The following is a 13,170-nucleotide window of genomic DNA, read 5'->3' as shown; positions in this document are numbered from 1 at the left end:
CTCAAGGGTTAAAGCTTGTAAAGACACAAGAATTTTTACAGAAATTCATATTGTTATATCATGAAACCCTGTGTTCCTACAATGTGAGTTCATAGTTTAAAAAAGAAAATTAAAATTAAAAAGGGATAAATAAAATTTGTTGTAAACTGTTACTCAGCTCAGCAATGTGGCCCAGGGGCCTCTTGTTACTTTAACTTTCACAAATATACAGACAAATAGGAAGGAATGTGTTTATTTAAAGATAGAAAAAAAGTACAAACTCAAAAAGGTTAATAAATACAATACATACCCGGGTATGTATAATTCTCATTATCACATAAAAATTGGGCGGATTGACAGAAATGGACAAAATTGTTTGGATCTACTGACAAAATGTCAAATTTCAACAGGAATTGTCTCTACTTTCTTAGCAGTAATGCATGTATAAAATAAGAAGAAAATCACTATATAGACAAACATATAAATGATATGTATGTAACAAAACACAGATGAATACAAAAAGAAATACCGGTAAGCAAATATATCAGGAAAAAATCAAAATGTACAAGACTTAGTGTTTTATGCCTATCAAAAAATACAAAATGATCTATTCTATATAAAATGATGTACAATGTATATATAATTTTATTAGTTACAAAAAATAAATAAATCTTTGTATATCAACATTTAACAAAACCAATGAGAGGCTACACTACTACATATAGAAAAGATCATTCTACAGTGTAAATGTAAAATTCACAATAATAATCAATAAAGCAGGAATTTGATTTCTTCTTAATAATCTGAAGTTAAAAAAGGGCAATTTAGTAAATCATCATCACTATAGAATAAAGGCTAAACTGTAACAGTAAAAAAGTAGCAATGAATACAATGTACAAATAAAATGCTTCTGTAAATATCAAACCATGAGCAATATCTTTTTAATAGTACTTGATGCTGAACACTTCTGTCATTGCACAACAAATTAAATACCCTCCCCTTCTCCCCTGGGTAAGCCTTTCTTTCTGTCAAGACAATAGTATCTGTCATCATGCAAACATCAGTCTTTCACTTCAAAAAACACACACGCTCACAGTCTGAAAACAATTTTATCCTAAGAAACCTTAAAGAGTGCTAAATACAGGCAACTCCAGCCTCAAAATGGACAAGTAATAGCCATATTTAGTCACATATGTTCACACATCTCTCAGAGATAACAAATAAAATATCGAAAAATAAGTGAGTTACAACCTGTGACAGTAAATCCTCCGTTTGTCAAGTGAGGTAAACAATATTATAAAGGGCCAGGTATCTTATTGTTATTAATAATATTGATACCTTAATTCAATAAATCTTTGCATAATGTCAAAAACTGGAGAAAATATACAAAAGAAATTACAATAGCAGTCTGTACGCCACAATCTATTGATTCAATAATTGAAATCATTTGGCTTTTTGTTTGGTCACTGTGGTCAGTCTGGTTTATGAGATGGAGCATCCCCAGGATGAATAATAACCTGCGTCCACTTCTGGGGAAACCTCCACTGGTGGTTCCTCAAACTCGGATGGGAAATACATCCTTAAAACCAAACAATACAATCATATTAAATCTTAATAAGCAGTCACCCATAAGGTAAGCAATGGATCTATACTGGTACATGCAAAAAATAATATGAAAAAGAGTCATTGATGGCAATTATCATATCTAGTTCTATCTGGACTTCAACAAATACAGGCTTTAAACCTGCAAGACCTAATATTGCAAACCTGCATACATGTTGAATTACTACTTTCATGCATATATAAATTGACATTTGATCTTCATTAATATCAAAGACAATGAAAATAGTTCCTAGCAACGTCTCATAAGAATCATGTTACCATGGAGTACATAGGTACTGTAAATTCCTAATTAAACGCGAGGAATTAATATCCGCGTAAAATTGCGAGAAGCCTCTCTCGCGAATTTTAAAATCTCGCTTTTAATTTTCAGACATATGTAAACTACATGAAACTATGATAAAATTTCGGCATTCGCGATTTTATGTTCTCGCGATTTGATGGAAAACCGTTGAATCGCGGAATTAAGTACTCGCGTAAAATAAGGAATCTACAGTATTAAACTTGCCTTGTTACCTGAACAGAAGTATCTACACCTGTGTAGTATCTAATGATCATGATAGTACATGTATAAGGTGCATCAGTATGTTTAAAAAGCTGACTGAATTGTTCACTAAATATGTCCACGCTGGTACAGGCAGATGTCCTCTTTTTAGTGTTTATAAATAAAGATACATGGGGCTATTTCTGGTGACTCTTAACTAACAAGTTATTCTTTATCAATTTAGAGAAAAACTATTCCTTCTACCTTATCCTAAAACCATCAACTAAGAGCTAGCGTTCATGATAGTAAAGATTTAGTGGTACCTGACTGTAGACAGGTGGTAGCGGCCCAGGTTACGCCTGACTGAGTTCTCCACCTTGTCCTCCAGGGTGGGGGTACTGTCGCCGTCAATATAAAACTGGTACTGCACAGTCTCTACACCAAATGGGGGAACCTCTGTATAAAAACACAATCAGTTTTTAAAATACCCATAGATATACATCAGATATCGATTGTAAAGTAATTGTATATAAATTATCAACTATACCGCTAATTAAAGTACATGTATGTTTGTTTTGCTTACTTGTGTAATTCATCCATTTATTTAATCTCATCACTGTCTTTGACCAGGATTCGAAGTCACGACTATACACTCTGACAGGTACAAAAAGTCTGGTGGAGATTTTGAGGGACTGGTAAGGACTTTCGTCAGATTTGGAGGAGTTGACCTGGTAAAATGTGCGCAGGATTTTGCAGTACCTTGTTTCTACATGTGCTGGCTCTGAGGAACTACACTCTTCATGTTCAATTTTGATAAATCCTGTAAAAATAAAAATAGAAGATGTTAAAATACATTATTAGTTATCTTTTGTTAACAGATGGTAAAAGTGAAGAGTATATCAATACCAGTAAGGCATATTAGGATGATTTTTGTTTTTGATCTTTTAAATAACATACACTTGAATTCCACATCTTTTAGTTAACACACAATGTATGTTTTATAATGTCCCTTTGATTGTTGTATTTACCTTTTGAGTCGAGTCCACATCTCACATTGACTGTCTGCAAGTTCAGCATTCTGATGTTCTGTTGATAGATGATCAGTATACTGTATTAGATTGAAACTATGCACTGTTTATTTTATACAAAAAAAAAAATTAAGTGTGATTTATTTTAAAAAAGTAAAATAAAGCAATAACTACCCGCTGCTTTCTTAGCCATATTCCCATTTTGGCTACAGCTCTCCTGAAGGGCAGAAACTTGAATGATGTTCCAAAGGAGTTATCAGCAATATCAGGTTGCTCGTCATGGAAACCTATGTTTTGAAGTACCGGTATTTGATAAAACAACCAGCCATAAAAATGAAGTATAAATATCATCAAGTACAATACAGTGTATATGGTACTTAATTTCTCTTTACTCACCAATAGTACAATATTGAGGTTTTCCAACAATGTAGAAGATTCTCAAGCCATGAACAAAAGCCCTTGCCTTGGACCCATTTTCAGCCCAGCATGTTTCATCTGGATCCACTGACAGTATCTCACCAAAGTTTGTAGAAACCCTATAAATCACCGTCTCCATATTCAAAATACTACCTGAAAAACAAAATAGGTATACAACATTTAAACCTTGACTTACACCTATAAAAGTTATGTGTTTGTTTAATTGGAACTTTGCAAGCTAGGGCTCTCTCTGTTACAAACCTGGTAAGGGACTTTTCATTATTTGTTTGTTTAGATTTGTGATCATTTCTGGCAACCTGACTCCTTCAGATACTTGAATATTTGACTCGTATTGACCCTGCATTATGGAAGTCTGTCGACCTGGTAAAGCTGATGTGTAACCGATCTCTCCTACAGGAATGTCTGGGGAAGGCCTTGGTACAAGCCATAACCTTTCAAATAAAGAAATGGATCATTGCTTTGTCATACATGAATGAAATACAGTAAGTCCTTCTGTATGTTAAGTCATGGAAAACTCATCAATTCAGTAATACATGTATTTGAAAATGCATCTAAAAGTTGCTTGATCAATATCTAAGAATTTAGATTCAGAAATCACCTCTTACCCATTTACATAGTCAGGCCTTAAAATTCTCAGCATTTTTTGTTTTCTTAAGGTATTTTGCAAAAAAATTATCTGATTAAAAAACCTTTTTATAATCTCGTTCTGAAGACCTAATGCATTTTGCTTACTTTTTAGTATTCATAAATGAAATGAATTCATCTAAGTACATAAGTATGTTATACATTCAGATCAAACAGCTTCGTGTTTATGATTTTTATATCCCTTATCATTTTACTCACCGAAGTACCATTAGGAAAACATTGGTGCCATAGGCAGATTCCATATAGTACACACTTTCTGTATCAACTTCGTCCTCTGATTTCAGCTTCATTATAACTGTCTCACATTTCCACAACATTCTTTCTGGGTTTTCTTTCAACCATTGGTTTGCTTTTTCTATCAGGGTCCTGGCAAAAATAATAACATTTAATATGAACATGCACAGAGTTTTTTAAAATTTATGATAGTTTTCATGGGCATATTATGACAGCCCAGATGCAGTTTACAGAGCAATATTTTTATTTCCAAAATGGGAAAGAAAATTTTTAACCTATACAAAAACTTCTATTTATATAAACTGATTATAAATTGTAATACTAAGCCTAACAATAATGTAAAAATTAAAAAAGCTGGTGAATTCAAATTAATTTACTGGCGTGCAACCGGATCTCGCCAAGTACCAATTCTCGCCAGTGCATTGTGTATATAATTATACCGAGCGCAGCGAGGATTTATGGTAACACGTATATATAAGAAAATCAGTGAAAAATGAAAGTTGAATCAGGGGTACTAAGGCCAAAAAAATTTTCTTCCAGCCCTGGGCGCCGCCATATTGGCAGCCATTTTGTTTTTAAAATGTTAGTTCGATCATTGATTGATTGGTACTTATCGATGTTTGTTGCCACTAAACTCGATTTGATAAGTTCCAGTGTTTCAATAGAAGGTAATTTGAATAAAAAGAAATTAAAAAGGAAACCAGATGAGTTTCAATTGTGCTATAATCAAGAAACACGACTTGTTCTATGTATGTCTTATCAAATTATCGGATGGAAAATAAAAACATTGACGTCAAAGAACTGATCTTTAAGATTCTGAATAAAGTATTCAATTTTATTACATTGGCATTCATATAAATTAAATTGATGAAAAATGAAAGAAGAAATCAAAAAAAAAATCGGAATCACGTAGGTCTCTTCGGCTATTTCCGAAGACGTTTTACGTCTGAAATATGACGTCATAATATAGACTGAGCACGCGACGTTTAGTTTAACTTTAACGAATGACCATGCTGGCGGATCCTACTGTGTGCGTTTTAAATAGATTTTATTTTACAAAAATCAAACTGCACTGTGTTAAATCTGCGCTCGGTCCAACGGTCACACCGTTTACATATTATGTGCTGATGAAATGATGATACAATGCAGAGGCAAGAAATGGTACTTGGCAAGAACTGGTTGCACACCAGACGTATATATAAAACCAATCATAAGCCTACTCTAAATTTTAAATTATGTTGACCAACCATGAATTAACTACATATCATAGAAATTAACTACCCAAATCTTGAGTACTGTGGTGCAGTTTCTTTGGATTCTGCTCTTAACAGAAGCTCAGGAAGAATATCATGGTATGATATTGCTGGAATACATTCATCCTGGTGTCCTTCATCCATGGAAAAGGCTCCGTTTTCTGAACTCTTCATGTCTTGCATTGGAATCTCTGCAGGTGTTTGTGAGGGTACAACTGAAATTTCTTCCTGCTTATCCTTCACAGATGAGTTTGATTTCTCTTCAGACACTTTCACTTCCTCTTGAATTGGTACTTCATTACTTGCCATGACTACATGTACATTAAAATTAATTGAGATAATTAGAGATTGGTTTTCATTTACAAATTAAAAAAAAATCCAACTGAAATAAGACATAAAATTGTTAAGGATTAGTAACATTATCAATCTTTCAGCTCTCATGTAATCAGATTTTTACTGCTTGTTGACTGTTTATAAATACAGAAATATAATAAAAAGATGCTTCTATAAATTTGAATTAACTATAGTAACATTTACTCAGATCATCTACCAAACTATAAGCAATACCTGTATCGTATAATCCAACTCACTGCAGAAAACTGATTTGCGCAATATATTTATTCTAAATTGATTGGACTTGACATGTCATGTTTTGGAAACGCTCAGTGTTGTGGTTCTGTTTAATTACATAAGCTCTTAGCGATTTTGGTAAAACGTTTCAATGATCAAGATATGTTTATTTCAGTTTCTACTAAAAGGGGGAAAGGAATATTAAAAAAAAAATTATTATAATATTAAATATGAAAACCATTCATTGTGAATGCAAGTAATTGTGATTTTAATAATTAATAATTACCAGATGAGATACAGATTGAATTAAATTTAAATGTTTAAGCTTAGTATAAATAAATTATTCTTTTAAATATTATCGTAAACTATAGGCCTGAAGTGCCGTATGACGCATGTGCAAATTCGCTGGAGGAAGTAGTTATTTTCGGAATTTGCAAGGAAAATGTAGAAGATGTGTTTATTGAAATTATAAATACGAGGTGATTAAGGTGCGTTTAGTCAATAAATATTTAACGTTTTTATGTCTTAAGAGTAAGCGACATTCATAATCTTACACGCACTTTATTCTTTTGGTATTAAGTTTTAGTTTATCAGTTCTTATTAAAAAATGAAACTGATTTGATTAAATTGCATTCTTCAATTGTTATACTCCTTGGAGCATCGATATGATTCATACATGAGATTTTATTGTTTACTGCGGATCTAAAGTCCCTAGCATCAGAAAATTTGGTCCGTGCTGAGATGTACTGTATGGTTTTGGTTTGGGAGTCGGGGAACACTAATTGTAGAACGCCGGTCCCACTGTATAACATGTTCAGTGTTCCCAATCTTTGAAAGTACATGTTCATTAGATGAAACTCTGCTTTGTCAAAATTTATAACCAGATACTTATATTTCTTATGTAGTTTGATTTCTATTTCAGGCAATATGGGATATGAACTCAATCGCTTTCAAGGTGATGTAGATGAAGAATTGGTTTGTCCCATATGTAGTGGAGTGTTAGAAGAACCCTTGCAGGTAGACATACTCCATAATAACAATGTGTATTGTTGAAAACAATTGTTTTGGTACATGTTTTTTGAATTGATTAAAAGTTCACCATCTACTTGTGCTGATTTTATTGTAATTTTTCATAGTAACCAAATTTTGACATCTTTTTAGGCCCCACAATGTGAGCATGCATTTTGTGGAGCTTGCATACAGGAATGGTTAACAAGACAACCAACTTGTCCAGTTGACCGGAACCCCATCACCCCCAATCAGCTGAAGCCTGTCCCCCGCATCCTCAGGAACCTTCTGTCCCGCCTACAGATCGCTTGTGATAATGCCACCTATGGCTGTACCGCAGTAGTTAAATTAGACATGCTGTCTGCACACATACAGGAATGTGAGCACAATCCCAAAAAGCCCGTTCATTGTGAGAGTGGGTGTGGGATTGTTGTTCCCAAGGATGAGTTAAAGGTTTGTCTGTTTGTAATAGACGCTCTGTGATGTGATGGTGTACCTCTATCATAGACAAATTAGACATGTTGATTAATCTTGGTTTTGTACACAGGATCACAATTGTGTTCGAGAGCTTCGTAATCTAGTGCAACAACAGGCATCAAGAATGACAGAAATGCAGACTGAATTAACAGAACAGAAATTAAATATCAGTGAACAAAAAAGGGAACTACAGCTTTTAAAAGTAAGAGTCAATTTTTATATTAACATACCCAAAACAATTTGGTATCTTATTATGGGTGATATTATTGAACTGTCAAAGAGTTTATGTTAGCTTGTTCTATTTGCCTTATTCATTTGCAAACAATTCCAATATATGAAATTAAATATATGAAGTAATTTTTACATTCGTATTAAAAGGTGGAAAAATAAATTTTTTTTTTAGAAAATGGAAGTTTTTCTTTTTATAGAATTGAGTACAAAGCCAAATATTTTGTCTGCAATAAGTTAGAAATAGGTACATGAGATAAAAAAATATATTTGTCAAGAGTTATCTTTTGATGTGACATTTTTCTTGGGGCAAATTGGGTATTTGGATCAAATTGATAATCATAGTTGGCTTCACTAGTATTTCTATGTAGATATCAAATTCAAATATCCATTTGAAAAGGTCTTTGCAGCTCATATCATAGTTTAATTTTTTTCTTTCTATTTTACAATGGTCAATGTTTGTGATTAAATAAATGTAATGGCCCTCTGAGACACGAGTTTAGGGTAACTATCTCTGTGTGAAAAAAAATCTTTTGTTTAAACAGATATTGAAACCAAAGTCAGAGGGGGGATGTAAATATGGTTGAAGGTGATACATGTATCTACAAACCCCAAACTTTAAGTTATCAAAATAAAGAAGATTTTAAGTTGAGATGCACAAGAGCATACTTTGGGAACTATCATTGGTTTATGAAGTACGGTACTAATTACATGTAATAAACTTATGTTTTCTTGCAGGAGTATATGAGATCAATGAGAGTGTCTAACCCCAGAATGAGAGAAATACAATCAGAGATGGAAAATGCTGATGTTCTAAGGTAAGACTGAATTTCATTTAACTGAGATATCACCTTCTTAAAAGATGCAAGAGTACGCTTTTGATCAAGATGGTTTTTATATAAGTATTATTACTTATTGAACTGACTTTGGACTTAAATCTATAGATTGGCATCTTCCCAAGTCAAGGGTTTCTGATCTGCTCCGCTTCTCAAAAACCCTTGACCGAATAGGCAGAGTTTGACGGGGTTAGAAACCACATTTTCTGGTTGGTCTCATTAAAGTTTGCATGATCCAATAAGAAACGTTTTTTCAAAAAATTATGTTAATTGTGCATCGATCAATTTGTGCCATTATCAAATGATTTTGAGAAAGACTAGTAAGTGATTGACTTACTACCATCAGCTTTTAGTCCAAGTAAACCCATCTTTTCTATGAATTCAATTACTATGAACAACTTGTTCATGGGCACATCCATATTGCTGTCTTTTTTCGGTTTAATATGCATTTGCTGATTGGTCAGAAGAAGAACTCCAAAAATAAGTACCGGTACTCTCGCTAGATGGCAGGATTGTAAACCCGAATTTGTTTTGTTTGTTTGATCAAAGGTTTATGTTGAGCAGAGCGGATCAAAAACTTTTGACTTGGGAAGATGCTCTAATGGCCAAATATGAATCCTTTTGCAAATCCGTATAATAAGCAATATGTTGTTGATATGAAATTTGTTTTCAGCTTAAGGTATTCGATGTATAACGACCACATTTTGTACCTAAGAAATGTATGGTCCGATTTTCCTAATCATGGTATCATTTTGAAAGTGTTATCAAATGAAAATACTCCACCAAAGGAATTTTCAAAATATTAATTATGGTTCAACTAATTACACCTTGAATTTTGTATTAAAGTCTATGGGCAACGTATGTTTTAATGCGATATTGTAATAAGAAACTTAAAATTTGTAAAACACTCTTGGTTAATACATGAATAAACTTTCTCTTTATCAAAATATGAATTAAAATGAATCATTTACCGCAGATATTCTGACGAAATTAAAATTTTCGTTTTTTCAACAATGGGGAGATAACTCTTTAAAAAAATTTAAGGTGCAAAATGACCGGCTTCTTATATGTTGTCAGTCATGTGAATTTGGTTCATTTCACTTTCATTGTTTTTTAGCAGTACTTATTTAACTGGTTTTAAACGATTCAAAATTGTTCAATATCCCTTGATTATACATTGAATACCTTAATTAAGAAACTTTTAAATGCGAGTCACATCTAGTTTGTCATTAAATTTTGATATTCACCTTTAATTTTGAATATCAAATAAAGTTTCTAAGGGCATGGGGATATGGTGTATAAGTTTACACTTGAGTTCCAGAATTTCACGTAATATTTGGTGTATTTTGTTTATAATAGATGGGTGAACAGTTTACAGACTGCCAGAGTGACACGGTGGGGTGGAATGATTTCTACCCCTGATGCTGTGTTACAAGCAGTGATCAAGAGGGCCCTCATTGACAGTGGCTCCCCACCCCACATAGTCAATGAGCTGATGGAAAACGCCCACGAACGACGGTGGCCAAATGGACTCAGTACTTTGGAGACCAGGCAACTCAACAGAAGACAGTATGAAAATTATGTCACAAAACGAATTCCAGGTGTGTTTGATGTACATTTTATTATCCTCTTGTGCAACTTGTTGCGAAAGGGATATAGCATTGCTACTGTGCGTGTGTGTGAATGTATGTATTTATATGTGCCCATTATCAGCTTTTTAGCAAAATTCAAAGAAAACCCTCTCATAAATGTTCATTAAACTTTGTATACTTTTTTTGCATGGTAAAAGGACAAACCCTATAGATTTTCAAGTCATTTGATTAAATATTTTTAAATAAATAGGATTTTTTTGTACGACTTGACAATAGACATTTCCAATAGACACCCCCCCCCACCCCCACCCCACCCCATTTTACACCACAAAGTGTGGGGATTGGGGTTTTAAGAATATGAATACTTGTGTCATAATTAATCTGATACATTTGTTATATTTAATTACTTCTTCAAGCTAGTTAAATAACAAAGATATGAAATTAATAGATAGTAGAAAAAGTTTGTTTGATCCTTTGCATTTCTCATTTGAGTTGTATGTTATTGAACATGTTTATGAATTTAAATGTGAAAATTTGAGTTTAGTTTTTATCAAACCCAGACATTTTTAGTTAATGTTAAAAGAGTTTTTTTAATAGTGTGAATGGTCATATATGAAGTAATTTGTGAAAATATTACACACATGTATATGCATATATGTATGTCAATATATTCGTGAAGAAACTAAAAGTTATAAAATATGAATTCAGGAAAGCAAGCTGTGGTGGTGATGTCATGCGAAAACGAACACATGCCCGATGATTTGATTATGGAGCCCGGACTGGTCATGATATTTGCCCATGGCGTGGAATGACCAAAAATGTACGAGTTATTTATTGGTGTGTTTTTTTGTACTGTTGTTTACAGCATATAAATGAGACCACTATATTTTTAATTTCTATTTTATTATGATGACATTTTTTTATGATGTATGTGTTTGTTTATATTTCATTTTTAATATTGAATAAAGTTTTTTATTTGATTGCAGAATGAGCAACGATCTGTGATATTCTGTGATTAATGGAACTTTTAGGAACTAGATTTGAGATGGCTGACAGAACAGGAGAGATAAAGTGCTTTCACATCTAGTAACAAACAGATCACATGTTCTAGATGACCATTCTCATTACTATTGTGTATATTACTAGGAATGTACATGTTGTTTGACATTCTAATGTTACTTACAAATGGTGCATACATATTTTTTGAATGTTGAATACCTGTATAAATTATAATCATGTTTTCTTTTTGATTTTTTGCTCCAATTTTTAAAAAAAAAATTCTCTGTCACAACTTCTGTTTCACAATGGTACATGTATATAAGTTGTTAGCATGAATGAAGTTATGTCTATGCCTTAATTTCTCTCCAAATGATAGTTTGTCTTGCATCTATCACCTTATTTTCAAGTTTTCACAGGAAAGTATTTATTACAAAACAAAGTTCTTGCTTTGTTGTATGATCCTTTGTTTTGACAAGTGTTAGAACTTTTTAATAATGATAATGTCTTTCAAAGTTTTGAACAAATATATATATTTTCCCACAAGTAATAAGTAATAAAGACACACTTTGCATTTATATCTAGGTTTTGTCCTGTCTGACTATGTACCTTTTGTAATATGTATAGAATTAACAAATGTGTACAGTGAATCACCTCTTTCTTTTTCATTGTTTAATAGTCAGTACATACATTTATGATCATTTTACTTTTACACTGAGGTAAAATAATGATTGACTGTTCACAATTGTATGAGATTTCCTCCAAAATGTATGGTTACATTTTTCGGATATGGAAGTATGATATCATTTTGCAGTCAAACTGTAAACATTACAGCCAGGCTGTGTGTACCATTGACTGTTTATTTAGATGTTGCTTTTAAAAGTACATTAAAAATTATTTATGACTATATTTAATAGGTTCTTTAAGATGTATGTATATTGTATATGATGACATATATTTTATTTTATAAAAATGTAGTTAAAATAGTTATAACTGCATTTCCATGACAGAAATATGTTAAATACTTGTATAAATATTGATTAATGTTTAATGAAAATGATGGATTTATTTTGTGAAGAAAAATTAGTTTCATAGGCAAAAACAATCTGATTTTTGGACAGATTTGGTTGCCCACTTTATCCATTCAATTTTTTTATGTACAATTTGCTTGCCTTATTCACTCCAATAGGTAAGCCTTGAACTATTTAGGAAAACCTGAAAGCTTTGAGTGATGGTTGGCCACTGTTTTTTCACCAAACTGAAAGTGTAAATCATTAAAGGCAGATTGGGAAATTCAAACTGCTAAACATTCTGTGCAATTGTATCCAGGAATCCAAATGCCCCAACATAGGCAATGTCTGTGTATATGTAAGGTTTAATTGAATATCTTAACTATCTGTCAAAGTGTTGTAAATATTGTGCATGTGTAAAATACAACATATCTTGCATTTACAGAAATTCATTGTGTCAAGTCAACTTAATGTTGCGTTCAGCTACACTTTATTGTTTAGATGAAAATAAAAAATATAAAAAATATCCTACTGTTTGTTTGCATTTCGATCAAAGCCATATGTAGAACCATTTTAACAAGACCTTGGACTTTCAGTAGGGCGTAGCTATCTATTCCTAGTGTCAAAGCAAATGACGCGATTTCAAGCAAAATATGCACCGATTGGTAGTCTTAGCTCAAAAGCCAGATAAATCTTGTTGATTTCAAAGAGCCATGGCCGAGTGGATAGCAATGAAATAGACAGGCCTACGTCACATTGCTGTTTGACACAA

The 13,170-nt window shown here is 32.5% G+C and overlaps 2 protein-coding genes across 4 annotated transcripts; one reads left to right on the top strand and one right to left on the bottom strand.

The window, feature by feature from the left end:
• Nucleotides 1-216: 216 nt before the first annotated feature.
• LOC128156591 (uncharacterized) lies at nucleotides 217-6,390 on the bottom strand. Its single transcript, XM_052818778.1, has 10 exons — nucleotides 6,249-6,390; nucleotides 5,710-5,992; nucleotides 4,393-4,560; nucleotides 3,790-3,980; nucleotides 3,508-3,681; nucleotides 3,286-3,398; nucleotides 3,112-3,169; nucleotides 2,667-2,903; nucleotides 2,407-2,539; nucleotides 217-1,558 (listed from the first exon to the last, which is right to left on the bottom strand). The coding sequence occupies exons 2-10, from the start codon at nucleotides 5,988-5,990 to the stop codon at nucleotides 1,462-1,464; spliced, it is 1,452 nt and encodes a 483-aa protein (XP_052674738.1). The 5' UTR covers nucleotides 5,991-5,992; nucleotides 6,249-6,390; the 3' UTR covers nucleotides 217-1,461.
• A 231-nt stretch (nucleotides 6,391-6,621) lies between these two features.
• On the top strand, nucleotides 6,622-12,924 carry LOC128156340 (E3 ubiquitin-protein ligase NRDP1-like). 3 transcript variants are annotated; one of them, XM_052818437.1, is made up of 8 exons: nucleotides 6,622-6,739; nucleotides 7,174-7,268; nucleotides 7,413-7,712; nucleotides 7,807-7,938; nucleotides 8,703-8,782; nucleotides 10,160-10,401; nucleotides 11,101-11,212; nucleotides 11,379-12,924. In XM_052818437.1, the coding sequence occupies exons 2-7, from the start codon at nucleotides 7,179-7,181 to the stop codon at nucleotides 11,202-11,204; spliced, it is 948 nt and encodes a 315-aa protein (XP_052674397.1). In that variant the 5' UTR covers nucleotides 6,622-6,739; nucleotides 7,174-7,178; the 3' UTR covers nucleotides 11,205-11,212; nucleotides 11,379-12,924. The 3 variants fall into 3 exon arrangements, with proteins under 3 accessions (XP_052674397.1, XP_052674399.1, XP_052674398.1); XM_052818439.1 differs by having other exon boundaries at nucleotides 6,661-6,730; XM_052818438.1 differs by having other exon boundaries at nucleotides 6,669-6,739; nucleotides 11,101-11,229.
• The last annotated feature ends 246 nt before the right edge of the window (nucleotides 12,925-13,170 follow it).

Source organism: Crassostrea angulata, chromosome 7 (genome assembly GCF_025612915.1).
Source record: "Crassostrea angulata isolate pt1a10 chromosome 7, ASM2561291v2, whole genome shotgun sequence".
Taxonomy (NCBI): domain Eukaryota; kingdom Metazoa; phylum Mollusca; class Bivalvia; order Ostreida; family Ostreidae; genus Magallana; species Magallana angulata.
This window is presented reverse-complemented; position numbering and strand designations above follow the sequence as displayed.